Here is a 22,425-nt window from a genome sequence, read left to right on the forward strand (position 1 = left end):
CCTTCATTGGAGTTGATATGAGTGGCATGGTAGTGGGTAGTGACTCAACAGCCTGCTTAACCTGACAGATAAATGAATACAGGCTCTTGTGTTGTTAAAACTTGAGAGTATTTTAAAAATTCAATTTTAATATCTAGAAGGCAAGACCATAGTTTACTGATGGTCTGCAGATGGACACTTAGAAAACACTTATGACAGAAGAGATGAATGTCCAAGCAAGGAGAGGACCGTAAGCCTAAAAACTACAAAGATCCTTTTTCTGCTCAATTTTCCCTGTCCCTGTTCTGTCTTTTTTGAACATTCAGGCCACATATTTCCATAATGTTCTGCAACATTATGTCTGCCGTGCATAATGCCAAATGCTGTCTCCTTTCACGCTAGCGCTGGAAAGGCTTTCTCTTGATTTAAATAAGGAGCATTTTTGAGAGTGGTTGAATTAAAATATGAATGTTAGAATGACAACTTTGGACTAAAAATTTTTAGGAAAAAAAGCCAACAACCTTCTTTAAAAATAGCCCCTCTATTGAATGACAATATAAAACTATTTCCTGTATGAGACACTGACATTTTACATGAGTCTGTGTAAACTCTATACCAAAAAAAAAAAAACAAGAAAAGACATGGGTTCATAACAGCCAGGTGCCTCAAGAGAATTAGTCCATTTCTTTTCCAGTTTTCCATAGAGTTTCCTTTCAGGCTAAAGCCTGACGGTGCATGTGTATGTAGATGTGTGCTAAGTCGCTTCAGCCGTGTCCAACTCTGGGCCCCTGTGGACTGTAGCCGCCATGGGATCCTCCAGCAAGAACACTGGGTGGGGAGCTGTGTCCTCCTCCAGGGGCTCTTCCTGACCCCGGGATCAAGCCCGTGTCTTCTATGTCTCCTGCATTGGCAGGTGGGTTCTTTACCACTAGTGCCACCTGGGAAGGCCAAGCCTGACAGTCCTTTTCTTAAAACGCTATTTTGCATTTCTTGTTTATCACAGGCCATTTTAATTATTTTGTTATTCAGTCCTTGTTCCTTTAGTTTCACAAATAATATAGGGAAACTTTAAAAAATAAATGTTTAAATACTGTCACAGGAAACGTGGCAATTCAATAACTATATTCATTCTATCAGTTCAGTTCAGTTCAGTCGCTCAGTCGTGTCCGACTCTTTGCGACCCCATGAATCACAGCACGCCAGGCCTCCCTGTCCATCACCATCTCCCCTAATCATGTGTGTTTTTTTCTTTTCTCCTCATTTATTTATGCATATACCTTCTTTTATATCATTGTAATCATTTAGGTATATGGTTTTATTTCTACTTTTCTTAACATCTTCTAAGTATTTGTCTGTGTGTCTACTTGTTTTTTATATTTGTCATTAGGGCTACTACTTCTCCTCTCAGATAGCCAGACAATTTCAAAACCAATTTGGAGGTTCTCAAAGAGTAATTTAAGGGTAACTTACCATCCAGCTGAAAGTTCTGCGTCGTTTATCTTTCAGCTTCCAAAGACTGTAGCCAAGTGCTAATCATGGAGAAAGAATTCAGTCATTTCTTCAATTAAAGCTAGGGAGAAAAGTTTTTTTTTCCCTTAAAATTTCTTTTATACAGAAAACTTGAATTTCCAGAAAACCCAAGGCATGCTTCGTATCTCAAAGAATAACCTTTGATTAGGTGTGTAAAAAACTAATGAGAATTACAGGACAGACAGACCTATGCTTGACCTGAACTGGTTCTGGTTAAGCCAAGTTTCTTTGGAGATCATGGTAGGAGACAGGCAGATCCCAGCTAGTTCAGGAGTTTGAAGTAAATAGCAAGTTTGGTGTAAAGTGTTGTTGTTTAGTCGCTAAGTCATGCCCCTCTCACAAAGCTCAATAAGCAAGATTTCACTCTGTTTACTGGTGGTCCATATTTAAGGCTTCCCTGGTGGCTCAATGATAAAGAATCTGCCTACCAATGCAAGAGACACAGAGACTTGGGTTCCATGCCTGGGTCAGGAAGATCCCCTGGAGAAGGAAATGGCAGCCCACTCCAGTATTCTTGCCTGGAAGATGCCATGGACAGAGGAGCCTGGTGGGCTACAGTCCATGGGGTCGCAAAGAGTCGGACACGATTGAGTGACTAAACAGCAATACATTTCCTGTCCCCTGCCTGGCCTGAAGTAACTACTGAAGCTTTTTTTTTTTTTTTTAAACTAATTAATTTGGCTGCACCAAGTCTCGGTTGTATCCTGAGGGATCTTTGGTTACGGCATATGGGATCTAGTTCTCCAGCCAGGGATCAAACCTGGGCCCCTGCCTTGGCAGCTCAGAGTCCCAGGCACAGGATCTCCAAGGAAGTCCCAGAAGCTTTTTGTTTTCACCCAAAGGCCTGAGGTAGACTCAAGTGCAGAACTTCAGGGTTGACGTTTGGCGCCAGCAGTGGTTCACAGGTGGCTTGGAGAGAGGGCAGTACAGGGGAGAGAAGCACTAGGAAAGAGCTAAGTTACGACGGGAGGGAGCGTATTAGACCCCAACATGGATACAGATGAAGAGTTAATCTTTTTTGGGTCTACCTCAGTCATTCAACAAATATTTATTGAGCTCCTTTTTTGTGCCAGGCACTGTGCTGTATACCAGATTCATAATGGTAGGTAACGTCAGCACAGCTTTTGCCCAGTTGCCAAAAGTCTATAAGAAGCCATGCCATTGTTATTGCTGAGTCACTAAATCGTGTCTGACTCTTTGAAACCCCATGATGTCGCCCACCAGGTTCCTCCAGCCATGGGCTTTGCTAGGAGGAATAATGGTGTGGGTTGCCATTTCCTTGTCTAGGGGATCTCCCCGATCCAGAGATAGAACCCACATCTCCCTGCATTGGTATAGATTCCAAGAAAACAAGCAGAGATTAGCTTCCAAAGATTCAAGTAGAGCAGAAGAGCGAAGGCAGGAAGTGGATTCCAAGTAAGCAGGACAGCGCACTGAAGAGAGAGAGGCAAAGCGGCCGCTGCACAGCGTCCTGGGGCGGGGCGCCAAGGAGGCCAGCAGCCACAGGGCCACAGAGCGGGGCCACGCTGCTCAGGGCCAAAGGCTGGGGCCTCGGTCAGCCCTGCCGTGTGCCTTGCTGTTATGCCCTGAGCCGGGAGGAAGAAAAGTCTCACCTGAAAACTCCAGATGGGGCCCCGTAATGAAGATGTAGCATTCAGGCCTGCATGTCAGGTGTCTCTATATTTGCCTCCCCTGAGATGCTACAGTGAAATGATTCCTGCCTTCTTGTGAGGGTCTGTGAATCAAATTTTGGAGCACAGTCAATTCCACAGTATCATTCACTGAAAATTTGCAAGCTTGTTCCTGAGCTCATTGGCCTTCTTGTTGTCATCATGAAATGGTCATGTTCAGGTGGCATGTCCACATTTGGGGTCAGATTCAAATTCTTTACCTCTGTTAGATTTGCTCCCTCTCAAGAAATAAACTAGCATACAAATAGACTTCACAGGAACATGACATTTTTGTTTTCAGACTTGGAAAAGTTTAATGAACAAGTACGCAGTAAGAAGTGTGTAAATAGCTGTAGCTATTGTATATTTTGACTCTTGTGACCCCATAGGCTGTAGCCCACCAGGTTCCTCTGTCCATGGGATTTCCCATGCAGGAACACTGGAGTGGGTTGCCATTTCCTACTCCAGGGGATCTTCCTGAGTCAGGGATCGAACCCATGTCTCCTACATTGGCTGGCAGATTCTTTACCACTGAGCCACCAGGGAAGCTCCATATTTCAATAAGCACTGTACTTGCCTACCTTCTCAATTCTGAAGCCTATCCTAATGATAATAACATTTAAACTCTCTGTATGTTGCCATACTGTAGAACTTCACACAGTACGAAAAACTCTGATATATTTGAATAACCGAGATTTTTAATGTGTGAAAGAATGGGGACCCAGAAGCATGTGTGTTGTTTGAGCAGTAGGGGACAGCCAGAAAGAAAGCCATATGGTGAAGGAGGCTGCTTCCCGTTGTTCATGACCTGTGAGCCGCGTTCTCTGCGCGTTTTGTGTCCCCCACTCTCTCCTCTTTTCCTCACCCTCCACAGTCCCGGGCGTCACCCCCCCACCTGCCTCAGAGGAAGGCCTCTCAGCTTCCGCAGTGTCGGGGTGCACAGCGGGGTGCAGCCTCCCCGTCTCCTGAGGTTTACGCAAGTTCTTGGTTTCAGTGCCGCTTCTGATGAACAGTTCTGAGCTTCACCAGAAACCTCTCAGAAGTTTAGCAAGTAGAATGGCTACAGATTGAAACACTGCCTTGTCATTCGTTATGTCCACTGTACGTCCATGTGTGCATGTGTGTGTGTGTGTTGGAGTATAGGGGATTTGGAAAAACTTCTCACAGCTTACAAAGCAAGTGATGACTTGAGAAGACTCCTCCATGCCTGAGCAGCAAACCCCTCCCCCTCACCCAGGTCATGTTGGGAATGAAGTTGATCCTGATGATGTGAAACAATACCAATTCCATGCAGCAAAACTTACCTTTGGGATAATCTTAAACCAAATGGTGATTTGATACTGTTCGGACGCGATTCCTATGACCTTCTTTCTCACAGCATAGAACATGGAGTTGTGGTGCTGGTTTCAGGATAAATGCCATTCTACCAGTGTCACCGGCATGTGCCAGCCCAATCTGGGAATAAGAAAGTCCTAAGCATTCTTACTTGGAGAAGGCAATGGCACCCCACTACAGTACTCTTGCCTGGAAAATCCCATGGACGGAGGAGCCTGGTAGGCTGCAGTCCATGGGGTCACTACGATTCGGACACGACTGAGCAACTTCACTTTCACTTTTCACTTTCATGCATTGGAGAAGGAAATGGTGACCCACTCCAGTGTTCTTGCCTGGAGAATCCCAGGGACGGGGGAGCCTGGTGGGCTGCCATCTATGGGGTCACACAGAGTCAGACACGACTAAAGCGGCTTAGCAACAGCAGCAGCAGCAAGCATTCTTACTAGAAAAGTCTTTCATACAAACTCTTATTTCCCGGTTGGAAACTACATAAGTGCTGTGCTATTTTTCTTGTTTACCTGGATTAAGAAGATACTAATCTGAAATTCACAATGTACTGGAAAATTCATTTCAAAGTCTTTTGAATATCCTTTTAGGGAAGTTTTTCATTTTATTTCAGGATAAGGTGGAGTGAAAACAAATAATTGCTTCTATTTGCCATTCTGTGTAAAGTAGCCTCAAGATGAAGAGTTAATCTTCAGAAAATGACCCACTTGAACTCATTTTCTTGTTGATTTCTCTCTTGCAGGGAACACTGGGAACACATTTAAGATTGAACCGGTCCTGGGCATCATCACAGTTTCCAAAGAACCAGACATGACGACAATGGGTCAGTTTGTCCTGTCAGTCAAAGTCACAGATCAGGGTTCCCCACCGATGTCTGCCACTGCCATTGTACGCATTTCTGTCACCATGTCTGATAATTCTAACCCCAGGTTCACTCACAAAGACTACCAAGCAGAAGTGAATGAAAATGTTGATGTTGGAACATCTGTCATTCTAATCTCTGCCATCAGTCAATCCACTCTCATTTATGAAGTGAAAGATGGAAATGTTGATGGGATCTTCACCATAAATCCCTATTCAGGAGTCATCACCACTCGGAAGGCACTGGATTACGAGTGGACTTCCTCTTATCAGCTCATTGTCCAGGCCACCAACATGGCAGGAATGGCTTCCAATGTCACCGTCAATATTCAGATTGTTGATGAAAACAACAATGCGCCAGTTTTTCTCTTTTCTCAATATTCAGGCAGCCTCAGCGAGGCGGCCCCCATCAATAGCATTGTCAGGAGCTTGGATAACAGCCCACTGGTGATTCGAGCCACTGATGCTGACAGCAACCGGAATGCTCTGCTTGTGTATCAGATTGTGGAGTCCACAGCCAAGAAGTTCTTCACGGTGGACTCCAGCACAGGGGCAATCAGAACAATTGCCAGCCTGGACCACGAGACCATCGCCCATTTCCATTTCCATGTACATGTGAGAGACAGTGGCAGCCCCCAGCTGACCGCGGACAGTCCCATTGAAGTCAACATAGAGGTGACAGATGTGAATGACAACCCACCTGTGTTCACTCAGGCTGTGTTTGAGACTGTCTTACTCCTTCCGACCTATGTCGGAGTGGAGGTTCTGAAAGTTAGTGCCACAGATCCTGACTCCGAGATACCCCCTGAACTGACGTACAGCCTAATGGAAGGCAGCTTGGATCATTTTTTAATTGACTCGAATAGTGGCGTGCTCACCATAAAAAATAACAACCTCTCCAAAGATCACTACGTGCTGATAGTGAGGGTGTCTGATGGAAAGTTCTATAGTACATCCATGGTCACCATCTTGGTTAAAGAAGCCATGGACAGTGGCCTCCACTTTACTCAAAACTTTTACTCCACCTCCATCTCAGAGAACAACACTAACATAACCAAAGTTGCTATTGTCAATGCAGTTGGAAATCGCCTTAATGAGCCCTTAAAATATAGCATCTTAAACCCAGGAAACAAGTTCAAGATAAAATCTACCTCAGGGGTCATTCAGACCACCGGAGTCCCCTTTGACCGTGAGGAGCAGGAGGTTTATGAGCTGGTGGTGGAAGCCAGCCGAGAGCTTGACCATCTACGGGTGGCGAGGGTGGTGGTCAGGGTTAGCATCGAAGACATCAACGACAACTCTCCGGTCTTTGTGGGTCTCCCTTACTATGCTGCCGTACAGGCTGACGCTGAGCCTGGCACTCTGATTTACCGGGTGACCGCCATTGACAAAGACAAAGGTGCCAATGGAGAGGTGACCTACGTCTTACAGAATGACTATGGCCACTTCGAAATTAACCCTCATTCAGGGAACGTTATCTTAAAAGAAGCATTCAACTCAGACTTGTCCAACATTGAGTATGGAGTCACCATCCTAGCCAGAGATGGTGGAAAGCCCTCTTTGTCCACATCTGTGGAACTTCCCATCACTATTGTCAACAAAGCGATGCCTGTGTTTGATAAGCCCTTTTATACAGCGTCCGTCAATGAAGATATTGGCATGGACACCCCCATTCTAAGCATCAACGCCACCAGTCCAGAAGGCCAAGGCATCATATATATCATTATTGATGGGGATCTGTATAAACAATTTAACATTGACTTTGACACTGGGGTTCTGAAAGTCATTAGCCCTTTGGATTATGAAATGACATCCGTTTACAAGTTGACAGTAAGAGCCAGTGATGCACTTACTGGGGCCAGGGCTGAAGTTACCGTTGACCTGCTTGTTAATGATGTGAATGACAACCCCCCTATTTTCAGTCAACCCACATACAATACAACATTATCAGAAGCATCCCTCATCGGGACACCTGTTTTACAAGTTGTGTCTACTGATGCAGACTCAGGAAACAATAAAATGGTCCATTATCAGATTGTCCAGGATACTTACAACAGCACGGATTATTTTCACATAGATAGCGCAAGTGGCTTGATCCTAACCGCGCGAATGCTGGACCACGAGTCAGTGCAACACTGCACTTTGAAAATCAGAGCCACAGATAATGGCTTCCCATCACTGAGCAGCGAGGTCCTGGTTCATATCTATATCTCGGATGTAAACGACAACCCTCCAGTCTTTAATCAGCTCATTTATGAGTCATACGTGAGTGAATTAGCCCCCCGGGGCCATTTTGTAACCTGTGTGCAAGCCTCCGATGCAGACAGCACTGACTTGGACCGGTTGGAATACAGCATTTTATCTGGGAACGACCGGACGAGCTTTCTGATGGACAGCAAGAGTGGCATCATTGCACTGTCCAACCACCGCAAGCAGCGGATGGAGCCTCTGTACAGTCTCAACGTGTCAGTCTCCGATGGTCTGTTCACGAGCACCGCCCAGGTGCATATCAGGGTCCTCGGGGCCAACCTGTACAGCCCTGCCTTTTCGCAGAGCACCTACGTAGCAGAGGTGAGAGAGAACGCAGCCGCTGGGACGAAGGTAATCCACGTTCGGGCCACGGATGGGGACCCGGGGATGTATGGGCAGGTCAGCTATGCCATCATCAATGACTTTGCTAAGGATCGATTCCTCATAGACAGCAATGGACAGGTCACCACAACAGAAAGGCTAGATAGGGAAAACCCTCTGGAAGGAGACATCAGTATTTTTTTGAGGGCCCTTGATGGTGGAGGAAGAACAACTTTCTGTATGGTGAGGGTGATTGTGGTGGATGAAAATGACAACGCCCCTCAGTTCTTGACAGTGGAATACAGAGCCAGCGTCAGGGCAGATGTCGGGCGGGGCCACCTGGTCACGCAGGTCCAAGCCATGGCCCCAGATGATGGAGCAAATGCAAGGATTACTTACTCCCTCTATAGCGAGGCCTCGGTCTCAGTGGCCGATCTCCTGGAAATCGACCCTGACAATGGCTGGATGGTCACCAAGGGCCACTTTAACCAGCTGAAGAACACAGTGCTGTCCTTCTTTGTCAAAGCAGTGGACGGGGGCATCCCAGTGAAGCACTCGCTCATTCCTGTCTACATCCACGTCTTACCCCCCGAAACGTTCGTGCCCTCCTTTCCCCAGTCTCAGTATTCCTTCACCGTGTCAGAAGATACGGCCATTGGGAGCACGGTGGATACTCTGAAGATTTTGCCCACTCAGAAGGTCAAATTCAGCACAGTTAATGGGGAGCGGCTGGAAAATAACAAAGGCAATGTCTTCATCATAGAACAGGAAACAGGCACGATCAAGCTGGACAAGCGTCTTGACCATGAGGTCAGTCCAGCTTTTCACTTCAAAGTGGCAGCCACTATACCCCTGGACAAAGTAGACATTGTGTTCACGGTGGATGTAGACATCAAGGTACTGGATCTGAATGACAACAAGCCAGTCTTTGAAACTTCAAACTACGAGACGATCATCATGGAAGGGATGCCCGTGGGCACCAAACTAACACAGGTGAGAGCCATGGATATGGACTGGGGAGCCAACGGGCAGGTCACCTACTCCCTCCACTCGGATTCCCAGCCCGAGAAGGTGATGGAAGCATTCAGCATCGACAGCAACACAGGCTGGATCAGTACCCTGAAGGACCTGGATCACGAGACAGACCCCGTGTTCACCTTCTCCGTGGTGGCCTCCGACCTCGGGGAAGCCTTCTCGCTTTCTTCCACGGCACTGGTGTCTGTCAGGGTGACAGATATAAATGACAACGCTCCAGTCTTTGCCCACGAGGTGTACCGAGGGAATGTGAAGGAGAGCGACCCTCCGGGCGAGGTGGTAGCCGTCCTCAGCACGTGGGACAGAGACACGTCTGACGTCAATCGCCAAGTGAGCTACCATATTACAGGTACGTCTGCCACCCTCAGGGTTCATTCTGTGCTTCGCTTCCTAAAGAAAGAGGGAAGGTGACAGGGGGCGGGCTTCCCCAGTGGCTCAGCGGTAGAGAATCCAACTGCAATGCAGCAGCCACAGGAGACCCGGGTTCCATCCCTGGGTCGGGAAGATCCCCTGAAGGAGGGTGTGGCAACCCACTCCAGTGTTCTTGCCTGGAGAATCCCACCGACAGAGGAGTCTGGCGGGCTACAGTCCATGGGGTCCCACAGTCAGACATGACTGAAGCGACTTAGCACGCACGCATGCACGGCGAAGGGGTAAGAGTAGGGGAGAAAGACATGAGACGAGGCTTTGAGGAGTTCCCTTTCCTCTTTGGGGCTGAGACGACTCAGTTCTTTAGCTGTTACTAACTCAGCCTTATTTTGCAGTTCATTGGTTTGCTTGTGACAGATGACCCAGATTGATACTCAATTTTTATCATTTGAAAAAAAGTCCAGCTTTGCTGGTGGTCCAGTGGCTAAGACTCCTTGCTTCCACTCTAAGGGACAAAGGTTTGGTCCCCAGTCAGAGAACTAAGATCCCACATGCCACATAGAGTAGCCAAAATAAAGGAATAAAATTTAAAAAGAGTCCAGCCCAATATCCCAGTTGAAGAAATAAAAATAGCAGGATGCCTAAGAAGCTTTTTGTCTGAAATGAATATAAAGAAATCAAAGTGATGCTTTACTCACCTTTCTTTCCTTACCATTATCACTCATGTCTTTACTGTAGAAATATACATTTTAATGGAAAAAAAACCCAACACTTCCTTTCCACATTACTCTTCTTTTTCTTTATGGAGCTGTTTTCTTAATGTTATTTTCTGTTTAAGGGTCTTAATGCATTTGTGCTTTCAAAGAGGAATTTATTTTTAAGTATATTCCTTTTTCCTACTTTTTGTAATGGTAAGAAAATGAATAGCTTTATTTGTAAGTTTTTCCTGGTAATAAAAACTCAGGTGCATACACACACACATACACGCATGCACACATACAAATCAGAGGGCATTTTTTTTTTCCCTGAAAAATCTTAAATTATAACTCCAAGTCAAAGGGTATGTCTCCTGACATGGCAAATTTTTTGGATCCCTTTTCAGTCTTTCCAAATAGTAAACAGCAGTTCAATAGGAAAGCCAAAATAGACAAGTGCGGTCACACAGAATGCACACAGACACATGTCACCATGCTCTGAGCATCTTGTGTCAGAGTGAAGATGGTGTATCACTGATCAGGGATAGCTTTCCAGGGGTGATGGCCTTCAGCTTCTAAGAGGAGAGGTTGGTGGTGTGGGAGCAGTCTTCCTGTTTGGGGGTTCTAAAGCTAATATTTTGATGTTGTGCCATTCAAAGGCAGAACATAAGCCAAGTGCCAAAAGATTTCAAAGAATCCATCCATACTTGTAGTCAGGTGGCTTCCCTTTAGGAAAACAACATTATTCAAAGTGAAAAATGAATTAATTAGAATGCCCTTAGGACGCAGAATCTTCTTAAGTACCTTAGTGAGAAAGTTAGTCAATCACCGCAGAAAAAGACCCATAGGAGAGCATCTGTGCCTGTGCTCGGGACCCTCGCACCTCCCCGCACACTCCTCTTCTTTACGCAGCTGCTTTCTTGAGGCTGTTTTCTGTTTAAAGGTCTTAATGCATTGATGCTTTTTCTGATACCTTCCATTGTGTGGTTTTTTTTCATTAAAATGTATATTTCTGCAGTAAAGACATGAGCGATCATGGTGAGGAAAAAAAGGTGAGTACAGTATCACTTTGATTTATTTGCATTCAGGTTCAGACAAAAAGCTTCTTAGGCATTCGGAGGAATACTTTTCTATTTGGAAGAACAGTTAAATACTCAGCTTTAATTATTTATACGTTGTCTCTGAATTCTCAGTGGATGGTTTAAGGGACCATCCCATCGACTTTACCAAAGTAATGAGAACAGAATAGCTTCAAGCTACTGTTACTATTAGCCGTGCCAACCACCAACTGATTTTAATTAGATTTAACTTTTGCTCTTGATGTAACACAACTTGGCTGTGCTGCCACAGATGAACAAAGGACCATTAATCATTTTATTTCACAAAAGAGCAGTGTGGGCCTGCACTGAAAGCATTTAATAGAGAGGTTACATTTGTGCATGCTGAAATCATATTCGACTGAAGCCTAATTGAATCCTAGTCAGTGGTGGAGGAAAGTGATATCCCAGGGAGAACCCATGTCTCACCATAATTTTTCTCAACCTCAGCAGATTGGCCTTGAGGGCCAGATAAGTCTCTGCTGTGGGCAGCTGTTTCTTGCTGCAGGTGGCAGTATGGGATGGTTACCAGCACCACTGGCTTCTATCCAATACATTCCAGTAGCCTGGCCATTGGCATCACCCCTAATGGGACATTCAGAAATGTCACTTGGCATTGACAAATGTCCCGAGGATATGGGACTAGCCACTCTCAGTTGAGAATCACTGCCCGGGAGGAATGTGCAGCCCTCAGCTTCTCTGCACTGTCTGTCCACTATGGTTCATTTAGCCCATGGTTGAATCACCAATATCTAGCCTCTGTGCACCAGTGTGACAGGGGAGGTAAAAAAAGTTGGCTTAAAGCTCAACATTCAGAAAACTAAGATCATGGCATCCGGTCCCATCACTTCATGGGAAATAGATCGGGAAACAGTGGAAACAGTTGCTGACTTTATTTTTCTGGGCTCCAAAATCACTGCAGATGGTGATTGCAGCCAGGAAATTAAAAGACGTTTACTCCTTGGAAGGAAAGTTACGACCAACCTAGAGAGCATATTGAAAAGCAGAGACATTACTTTGTCAACAAAGTCCGTGTACAGTGGTCATGTATGGATGTGAGAGTTGAACTATAAAGAAAGCTGAGCGCTGAAGAATTGATGCTTTTGAACTGTGGTGTTGGAGAAGACTCTTGAGTCCCTTGGACTGCAAGGAGATCCAATCAGTCCATCCTAAAGGAAATCAGTCCTGAATATTCATTGGTAGGACTGATGCTGAAGCTGAGACTCCAATACTTTGGCCACCTGATGTGGAGAGCTGACTCATTTGAAAAGACCCTGATGCTGGGAAAGATTGAGGGCAGGAGGAGTAGGGAACAACAGAGGATGAGATGGTTGGATGGCATCACAGACTCAATGGACATGAGTGTTGGTGGACTCTAGGAGTTGGTGATGGACAGGGAGGTCTGGCTTTCTGTGGTTCATGGGGTCGCAAAGAGTTGGCCACGACTGAGCAACTGAACTGAACTGAACTGTGCACCAGTGACAGATTAAATCTCAAAGACAGTTTGGGGCAAAGTAGAAATAGCTTTATTGCTTTGCCAGGCAAAGGGGGCCACAGTGGGCTAATGCCCCCAAGAATGTGTGTTCCACCCTGGGGAGTGGGCAGTGAGGAGTCTTACAGTGTTTAAGGAGCAGGCTTGTGGACATTCTTCCAGTTGGTTGAGATGGTGATGACAAGTCAGCATCATCAACCTTCTGGTTCCAATTGGTTTGGGGTCTGCGTGCTTGTGGGTAGCATAGTAAACTTCTTAGACCTGGAAGGTTCATTATCTGCAAAACAACTCAAAAGACATGGCTCAGAATGTTATCTATAGTCTCCAAGGAGGAACTAAAGTTCCTTTACTTTGTTTAATGGCTAATGCATCATCATTTTTTCTTGCTTGTTTTCCTTTCTGCATTTTCTCGCTTCTCAGATTAAATTTATTCTTTGACTAAAGTACTCCTACAGAGAAAAGGCAGGCAGATTTATAGGAGAGCAATGGAGAAACAGACATAGAGAATAGACTTATGGACCTGGGGAGAGGGTGAGATGTATGGAAAGAGTAACATGAAAACTTACATTGCTGCTGCTGCTGCTGATGCTAAGTCACTTCAGTCGTGTCCAACTCTGTGCGACCCCATAGACAAAGCCCACCAGGCTCCCCTGTCCCTGGGATTCTCCAGGCAAGAACACTGGAGTGGGTTGCCATTTCCTTTTCCAATGTGTGAAAGTGAAAAGTGAAAGTGAAGTTGCTCAGTCGTGTCCGACCCTTAGCGACCCCACGGACTACAACCAACCAGGCTCCTCCATCCATGGGATTTTCTAGGCAAGAGTACTGGAGTGGCTTGCCATTGCCTTCTCCAGAAAACTACCATATGTAAAATAGATAGCTAATGGGAGTTTGCCATATGGCTCAGGAAGCTCAAAGAGGGGCTCTGTATCAACCTAGAGGGGTGTGGTGGGGTGGGGCAGGAGATAGGAGGGAAGTTCAAAAGGGAGGGGATATATGTAAACCTATGGATGATTCATGTTGAGATTGACAGAAAACAACAAAATTCTGTAAAGCAAATTATCCTTCAATAAAAAAATAAATTTAAAAAAGCAGGCAGAGGACAGGACATGGGTGGGGTCTATTCTGGGAAGGCCTCGTGGGACCTGCTTGGTTACAGTCGCGTCCAGGCCAGGGCTTCCCACGTGGTGCTAGTGATGAAGAACCCTCCTGCCAGTGCAGGAGACACAAAGAAGCACGGGTTTGATCCCTGGGTCGGGAAGATCCCCTGGAGGAGGGCACAGCAACCCACTCCAGTATTCTTGCCTGGGGAAATCCCATGAACAGAGGAGCCTGGTGGGCTATAGTCCATGGGGTCACAAAGAGTCAGGCACAGCTGACTCTTAGCTTGCACTCTTTTAAAGATTTGTTGTAAGAAGGTGACATGGCTCCACTTTTTCAATGCAGCAGCAGCCAGAAGACAGTAGGCTTTCCTTATTTATTTATTGTCAGTCTTTCCCACCAGAAAGTGAACTCCACCACAAGAGCAGGGATTTTGGTCAATTTTGTTCACTGCTGTAACCCACTGCATGGCACAGCACATGGTCCAAAGCAGGTGACAAATATGTGTTAAATGCCCCCAAATCAAAGAAACAGTGAAGATCTAACTGGAGTCTGGGCATCAGGCCAGTTGTTTTGTCCAGTCTTCCTCCATGTTTGAAGTGACATTTTTCTCCTTCTTCAGGTTTGGAAGGTCAAGACGGTTTTCTTCTTCCCTCCTCCAAGCTGCTTTTGTCTCCGTGTAGTTCAGCGATGTGGGAAAGGAATATTGCTGGGACCACTTTCATTGTTTCAGCCTCATCAAAAGTGGTTCCACTCCAACTCTTTTCCTTTTCTTCCATTTTCACCAGCTTCCCTCTGATAAATTTGATCTAATTTCAGTGCTTATCTTTGAGTGCCTCCTTCAATAACCCCTCATTGGGGCTCTTTACTCCAAATGGGTCTTCCTCTGTCACACAAACTTTTCTCCCCCAGATTTTAGTCTTTAAAAGAGCCACAGTACGATAACGCCTTCATTAAAACATTCCTTAATAGAGCTGACTGCCTTTCCTTGATTGCATAATCAACGGCTAATGAAATTGTCTGGGTAACAAGAGCTATAGTGTATTACATCCTCTCTTGAGACGGAGTGGAAAGACAATTGTATCATCTGAGAAGATTGATTGTTCACAGTTTGAATTTGATTGTCCTTAAGGGGAGCTAAACAAGAGATCATCTCTGGCATCTCTAAGTGCATTTTCTTCCCTTGGAAAGTTACCATTTTACTTTCCACACAAGCCAAGCATATAAATATCATGCTTTGTTGCAGGAGAATCAAAAGGAAGTGTCAATTTTTTTCCAGTCTCGTAAATGACGCAGTTTGAGAGGCACCTGGTTGACCTCGCACAGGCCTCTCACTGTAGGTGGAGATCAAAGCTGTTCACTGCTCATCTTCAGAAACTCTCTTTTCACTGCAGGAGGGAACCCCCGAGGACGGTTTGCCCTGGGCCTGGTACAGAGCGAATGGAAGGTCTACGTGAAGAGACATCTGGATAGAGAAGAACAAGACATTTACTTCCTCAATATTACTGCCACCGATGGGCTCTTTGTCACTCAGGCCAGGGTGGAAGTGACTGTCAGTGATGTGAATGACAATAGCCCTGTGTGTGATCAGGTGAGACTTGTGGCCATGTCGGATTGCTGCTTTTCACTCTGCTTCTCTAAAATTAAGTCAAAACCCATTTCATTTTTTTCCTTAAGACCTGGCTACATTCTGTTCCTTACCTTAATTAGTGCAGTCCAATTTTATATAAGCATGAAAGAGGATGAAATACTATAAACATGGAAAGAGTATAGGTAGCACAATTAGTACCTAATTCTGCCCATTAAAAAATACAAACAAAAAATCGGGACTCTTAAAAAGCTTTTTAAGGAATCCTAAAGAATATTGTGATTTTTTTCATATCTAAACTACTGATTTCATAAAAGAAAAATGGACCACTCAAAAGTGTGGATTACTTTTGTTGTGTAAGTTTACACAGCTGGCTGGCAGCAGTGTTGGTAATGAAGCTGGGTCTCCAGGCTTCTCATGAAGTGTCATTTCCCCCATAGTTCAAAGCATGAGAGCCAATGCAAGGTGTCAGTTATTGATTTTATATTCTTTCTTACCAAAATTAAATCACCCTTCATTTACCTTTTCCTTACATGTGGACTGCGAGACAATATTGGTGTTCTTTAGCTTAGAAAATTGTTGCAAATCTTACTAATGCCAGATGTTAGTAGTGGCTCTTTGAAGTTGAAGGGTCCCAAGGACTCCCTGGTGCTTGATCACTATCTGATGTGATAATTATCTGATGTGATAATTATCTGATGTGCATCACAGTTCCACAGGGGCAGGGATAGTAGCGGCTCAGTTAGCATTTGTTGAATGAATGAGAATGGGAGGTGCAGGGCAAGAGATATTCTATGTTTCATCAGATGGTGTAAGATGATTCTGCAGTAAAGGAAAAACATAACTGAAGATAAATTATGCAAGTGCCTTTTTAAAGAAATGATTTATAAGGCTACTATGGCAATTGCCCCACACATACTAATGATTTTGCCTTTGCCCAGGTTGCGTATACAGCGTTACTTCCCGAAGACATTCCATCAAACAAAATCATCCTGAAGGTCAGTGCCAAGGATACTGACATTGGACCCAATGGAGATATACGATTCTCACTCTATGGACCTGGAAACAATGAATTTTTTCTAGACCCAGAAAGTGGTAAGGCAAAATTTATTCTCTGAAATGCCATTGTTAATCCACAAGAGAAGTTAAATTTTCACATGGTCTTATCACTAGGGGGTAGTTGGTATCTAAGAACCTTAATGTGACACCCTGTTATCTTGGACTCTTAAGAAATACCAGTGGCACATTGTGTCTGGAAGACACAAACCTCATTTGACTTATAAACTTGCCCTGACTTTACCTACATGTGGTAGCACCAGGGGATCAGATGTGTCTATGTGCTTTTCCTCTTTCTCGTATCCATGAGTTAAAGCAGCTCCCTATTAAGTGTATATATAGACTATATCAAAATGCAGGTTTCCGTGCAAACCGGACAGCAGTGCACAGTAAGGAGAGTTTTGCCTTGTTGAAACCCTTTGTCGGTTCCTGTGCTTATTAACACACTTGTCTGCTTAGTTGTGAGACCTCAGATTTGCTTCCATGTTAAGGTAAAGTTTATAAGGTGAAAGCTTATGTACACTGAGGGAGATGCCCGCATTGAAGGCCAAAGCTTAAGGAAAAGACATTTTCTATGGAGGTAAATTATTACAGTGCTATGTACTGGATTGGCCCATCCGGTGACAATTTTTAATTGAAGTATAATGATTAAATAATTTGCATATTTCCAGCGTTGTATTGGTTGCAGTGAATAATCACTAACTACTGAGTTTCCAGAAGGTATTGGCTTCTCAATAACCTACTCCCATGTCAGCTATATCTTACTGGGAAGGGCTTAGATGCATAACAATATACTACTTGAATATAGAGGCCTGGTACTTTTTTATTGAATAGCTAGCATTTATTAACTACTAGACCTAAAAACACTTTATGGAATATTTGTGATAGACTCTGACATGAACCCCTCAAAGCATCCCTGAGCAGTACTGTAACCCGGTGGATAAGACAGAGCAGTGAGTCAGTAATAATAACAACAGAAATAATAATAGTAATGAAAGGCAGAGTGACACGAGTGCCTGCGAGAGATATCAAAAGAGTTATATCTGAGCACAGAGGAAAAAGCAGGTAATGTTCCGACGAGAGGGAAGAGGAAGCTTGTAAAGAAGAACTGGCATTTGAACTGAGCCAGGATTCTAGCGGAGAAGGCAGTGGCACCCCACTCCAGTACTCTTGCCTGGAAAATCCGATGGACGGAGGAGCCTGGTGGGCTGCAGTCCTTGGGGTCGCTACGAGTCGGACACGACTGAGCGACTTCACTTTCACTTTTCACTTTCATGCATTGGAGAAGTAAATGGCAACCCACTCCAGTGTTCTTGCCTAGAGAATCCCAAGGACGGGGGAACCTGGTGGGCTGCCATCTGTGGGGTCGCACAGAGTCGGACACAACTGAAGCAACTTAGTAGCAGCAGCAGGATTATAGGGGCTAAAGTGGGTCACTGGTGGCCACGGGCACGGCGTGGGCAGAGAGCACGGCGCCTCCAGGAAACGCCGTGTACAGCACTGTCACTGGTCCGAGGAGCCACAGGATGACTCGCCAGAAATGTGGTGGGAAAAATAACTTTAGGTCAGATCTTGGAGGGTCCTGAAAGCCCAGCTGAAAACTCCCTGGATGTTTTTGTGGAGGAGGAAATGATCCAGTCTGTATTTGAGAACTGCCTGCCTTCAGGAAGCTGTAGGAGAAACAGCTTTGTAAGTACTGATGACTTGCTCCCAGTGATACCTGCTAATTTTACTAAGAATACATAATAATATTTCATGAGTCTGACTTTTCACCAAACAGCATTTATTCAGGTCTGTCATTGCCATTATCCATTGAAATTTAAGTAACAAAGAAATCCCCACAGGGACTGACACCCAGGACCAGTATAGCTATTTCAGTGATTAAAATAATAATCCTTCCATGGTTATGAAGTCCCCTTCCTGAATGTCTGCTCCAGGCTCCTCAGTTATCCCCCACTGGGACCTCCCCCAACAACTGCTGGTCCTCCACTCTCCCAGCAAGTGGGGTTTGCCTGGCACAATAGGACTCCTTTGTAACCTCTTTCTGCTGGAGCCAGCCTGTTTGGACTGTTTGTTTTCCTCTAGAAGACGGGATAAAAAAAGATTTAAGTGTCTGGAAGCAGAGAGACTAACACTTCTGGGTCTAAAGACCATTGACCTGATTGACCATCAGAGAACTGAGCAGTTCTTGAGAGATTTAAAGAGGTGTGGAGCTTCTCCATCCTGCCAAAAGAAGGAATCCCTGACACAAGAGACTTCACAGTGGAATTAATTCCTTTGAAGGTCATGCTGTTGGTTTCTTGTTGCATCCAGAATCCCATAAGTTTTTCCCTGATGCTTAAAAAATTTGAACTTGCTCTATTTTTCAAAGTATGAAGCTCTTAAGCCAAACATCAGCAGTCCTTCCTACACTGGGGTTCTGTTTGTAATTGATTCTCTGCTCTATGAAGAAAGACAGTTTTTGAAAAGCCAGGCCATTTATTTTCACAGGTGAGTTAAAAACTTTGTCTCCGTTGGACCGGGAGAGGGTCCCTGCGTACAGCCTCATTGCCAGGGCCACTGACGGGGGCGGCCGATTCTGCCAATCCGACATCCGTCTGACCCTGGAGGACGTGAACGATAACCCCCCAGTGTTTTCGTCCGACCACTATAACGCCTGTGTCTATGAGAACACGGCCACCAAGGCTCTGTTGACCAGGGTTCAAGCGGTGGATCCGGATGTTGGTAAGTCAGCCGCCCCGATGGGGCGCCTCCCTGTCTGTACGTTTCACACATTCAGGTGCTGCCTGTCTTCTAGCTCCATCAGCCCACCTGGGTTCCTTTCCGTTAGGACAAGTACAGTAAACCACATGCCGGCTCTTTGGCTGATGTACTTCATACACATGAAAGAAATCTGCAAGACATCTTCCCCCTTTTTGTAGGAGTTAAAGAAGCGATACTGTGAATTCCTTTAACTTTTAACAAAGGGTTTTGAGTTTGTGTTTTTTTTAACCTTTAGAATAAAAATAATAGCTTTCCTACTTACGCATTCCTCTTGAACATAGTTAAATGTTGTGTGGTAGGGAGAATTCGTTTCTATTTCTATAAAGAATTGCAGCCCATGCTATAGCTGAAATATGACAGTCTCAATTTATGGTGGTGTCCCATAATGCAAAGACCGATTACTAAATGTGCTGCCAGCCCAATGTGGATTTTTTCTAACTGCCATTTTCCAGAGTATTTTGATCACATAAACTGACATTACTCGGAGGGGTGGGAGTGGCAGGGGGGGAATAAGGAAATAGAATTGAAAGTTGCTGATAAAGTTTGTGTTCAGATCCACTTTACATAATGAGATGGTGAGTTAGAAAAGACTGGAGTTAATTGCTAGGTAGCCTTTCTGAGAATGCACAAGTTATTGAGGTGACTGCATGATGGAGTCTAAATACAAAAGGGCATATAGACAGCCTCTTGGCTGTGCATTTTAAGAGCTGTAAATCAGAGGACTGGGGAATCATGGGGTGTGTCTGTTATGCTAAACAGGCCTTTATGTAATTCAGTGTCTTATTGCTTAATTCTGAATTGAAAGAAAAATTATTGGACTAATGGAAAAGTAAATACATGATAATTAGTTGAAAACAAACATAGAGGCCAGGGTCTCTGCATATTTCCCCTTAGAGAAATTTGTGACTATACTATGAATTATTGTTCTTACCTTATTAGCATAATTTTCGAGGCTGAGAACCAACCCTTTAAAAATCTACATACTGTAAAGCTTGGTAAAAAACATAGTAAATAGGAAAATAATTTTTTTTTTCAGCTGCACTTTGCAGCTTATGGAATCTTAGTTCTCTGAGAGGGATTGAACCCAGGCCCTTGGCAGTGAAAGCATGGAGTCCAAAACCCTGGACTACCAGGGAATTCTGGAAAAGACTCTTTTATTGACCTATAATGATGAATTATTTACAAATACTCCCTTTTAAAGGAGGATTAGAAAACATTCCCTGGACTCATGATAGCAAGCTTTTGGAGAAAAAAGGACAGAAATTGTACAGATGAATCATTAATAATTTAACTTTGAGAATGTGTAATTGAGCCACAGATGAAATTTTAAGATTGAAAATATTTTAAATTAAATTTTCAATTTAAAAAATTGGAGTTTTTCTATTTACCTCCTTCTAAAGGAATTGGGTGTGCTCTGTCTACTAGAGAATGAGCATGGAGAGAGGCTGGTCAGTACGTTATGCTTCAGACAGGAGGCAGGGGGTTACCGACTGACACATGTGATTGAGGTAGAGGGCAGGCAACTAGCTTTGTGCTATTCAGTTCTGCCGAGTCAGCTGTCCAGGTTGGCAGTTGGGGAAGAAAGGTTGACTAGACTCTGTGCATTAGCAGGGGCAGAGATGAGGAAGCCCTTCAAACACTAGACCCAGAATAACCTATCAGTACCTCTCTCTGCTCTTTGCACCAATTAGCAAAAGGCTTACATTCATGGCTTCAGACCAACACAGAGGTTATGAGTGCTGTTTGTATTGTGTGTTCATCAAGCCATTGTATTCGCTTCCAGAAAACTCTAGCATAGGATACCAGATTCTAGGTCATATTCTCAGGTTTTTTAGATCTCATTTAGCTTTAAAAATAAAAACTAAGACAGCTGGGAAGGAACAAATGAGCTTCTCTAAAAGGCAGACTGAGCACCTGCTGTTTCTAGGCACTGTGCTCAGGAGGTAGGGGTGGAGGGCTTGCTCAGAGCCTGTAGGGAGAACCAGAGTCAAACCCATGTTCTCCAGAGTCCCGGGTATGTATCAGTGACTGGGGGCTGCTTATGCCGTTTTCATCAGTGGCCTGATCCCCACTTCTCAGTCTGCTGTAAGTCAACACAGAGGAGCGTGAGCCACACATTGAGATGAGCAGTTTCGGGTGGGCAGGGCTGGGTGAATCATCTGGAGGCCAAACCTAACCTCTGGCCTAAAGCTGACTTTGCTCATGAATCATTAAGACTGAATCCAACCCTACTGAATCCAGCCATCCCGTGTCTTTAGTCTGGCTTATATAGAGTGTTCCAAACAGTTTGAATTAATTGTCAATAAAAGTCAAGAGATCTGAATTTTCAATTTCTGGCATTTTGTAAAAACAGCACTCAGAAGATTCAGCAATTCCAGGCACACAGTCCCACCGTGGTAGGAACCTGATGGAAGCTGCCATCAGCCAGTTCTCAGCTTCCCAGCCAACCCACTTAGGTTATCTCCTGACCTGCGTAGGCCCCTTCTCTAAAGTGACAAGGAAATTCTGATGTTTAAGAACTCTTAACTTTGAAATAATCATAAGTTCACAGGAATTTGCCAAAAAAATGTATAGGAGGTGGCATGTACCTTTCACACAATCTTTTCTCCCAGTGATACCATCTTGCATAACTGTAGTACACTCAGATTTTCACACAGGTGTATGTGTGTGTGTGTGTGTGTGTGAGATTGTGTGAGTGTGTGTGTGAGCGTGTCTGTGAGTGTGTGAGAGTGTGTGAGTGTGTGTGTGTGTGAGTGTGTGAGAGTGTGTGTGTGTGTGTGTGAGTGTGCGTGCATGTAGTTCTGTGCAGTTTTATCACCTGTGTAGCTTCATGTAACCACCACCCCATTCATCTTCTCGCTGCCCCTTCTTAACAACACCCGCCTTCTCTCCACACTTCCTTCCCAGTCTCTAATCCCTGGCAGCCACTACTCTCCATATCTATAATTTAGTTATTTCAAAAATGTTATTTAAATGGAGTTGTGCAGCTTGTAACCTTTTCCAAATGTCCTTTTTCACTCAGCATCATTCCCTTGAGATCCATCCAAGTTGTCTAATTGGTTTTTGATCCCAGTGAAGAACATTACCTCCATTTGTATAAATGACAGGGCTATTTGGTTCATGAAACTTCTTTTGTCAAGCATATTCCTTTACCTAAAGTTACAAACGATTTCATCAGTATTTGGCTAAAGCATGTATTAAGCCACTATAAATTGCAGAAAAAAGACAAAGATATATTAACCTGAAGTCTGATTCCATTACTTCATAAATTCAAAATTCT

The 22,425-nt window shown here is 44.5% G+C and overlaps 1 protein-coding gene across 1 annotated transcript in view; it reads left to right on the top strand.

Moving 5' to 3' along the window:
• LOC148772973 (protocadherin Fat 3-like) overlaps positions 1–22,425 on the top strand; it is a 180,178-nt gene that overhangs the window by 58,178 nt on the left and 99,575 nt on the right. Inside the window, exons 10-13 of the mRNA XM_088834566.1 lie at positions 5,263–9,336; positions 15,133–15,329; positions 16,268–16,421; positions 18,873–19,106. Coding sequence (XP_088690692.1) covers positions 5,263–9,336; positions 15,133–15,329; positions 16,268–16,421; positions 18,873–19,106 — 4,659 coding nt within the window. The remainder of the gene's footprint in view (positions 1–5,262; positions 9,337–15,132; positions 15,330–16,267; positions 16,422–18,872; positions 19,107–22,425) is intronic.

The sequence above is a fragment of the Moschus berezovskii genome, unplaced genomic scaffold (assembly GCF_049115385.1).
Source record: "Moschus berezovskii isolate FMDL1 unplaced genomic scaffold, NW_MosBer_1.0 29, whole genome shotgun sequence".
Lineage (NCBI taxonomy): Eukaryota > Metazoa > Chordata > Mammalia > Artiodactyla > Moschidae > Moschus > Moschus berezovskii.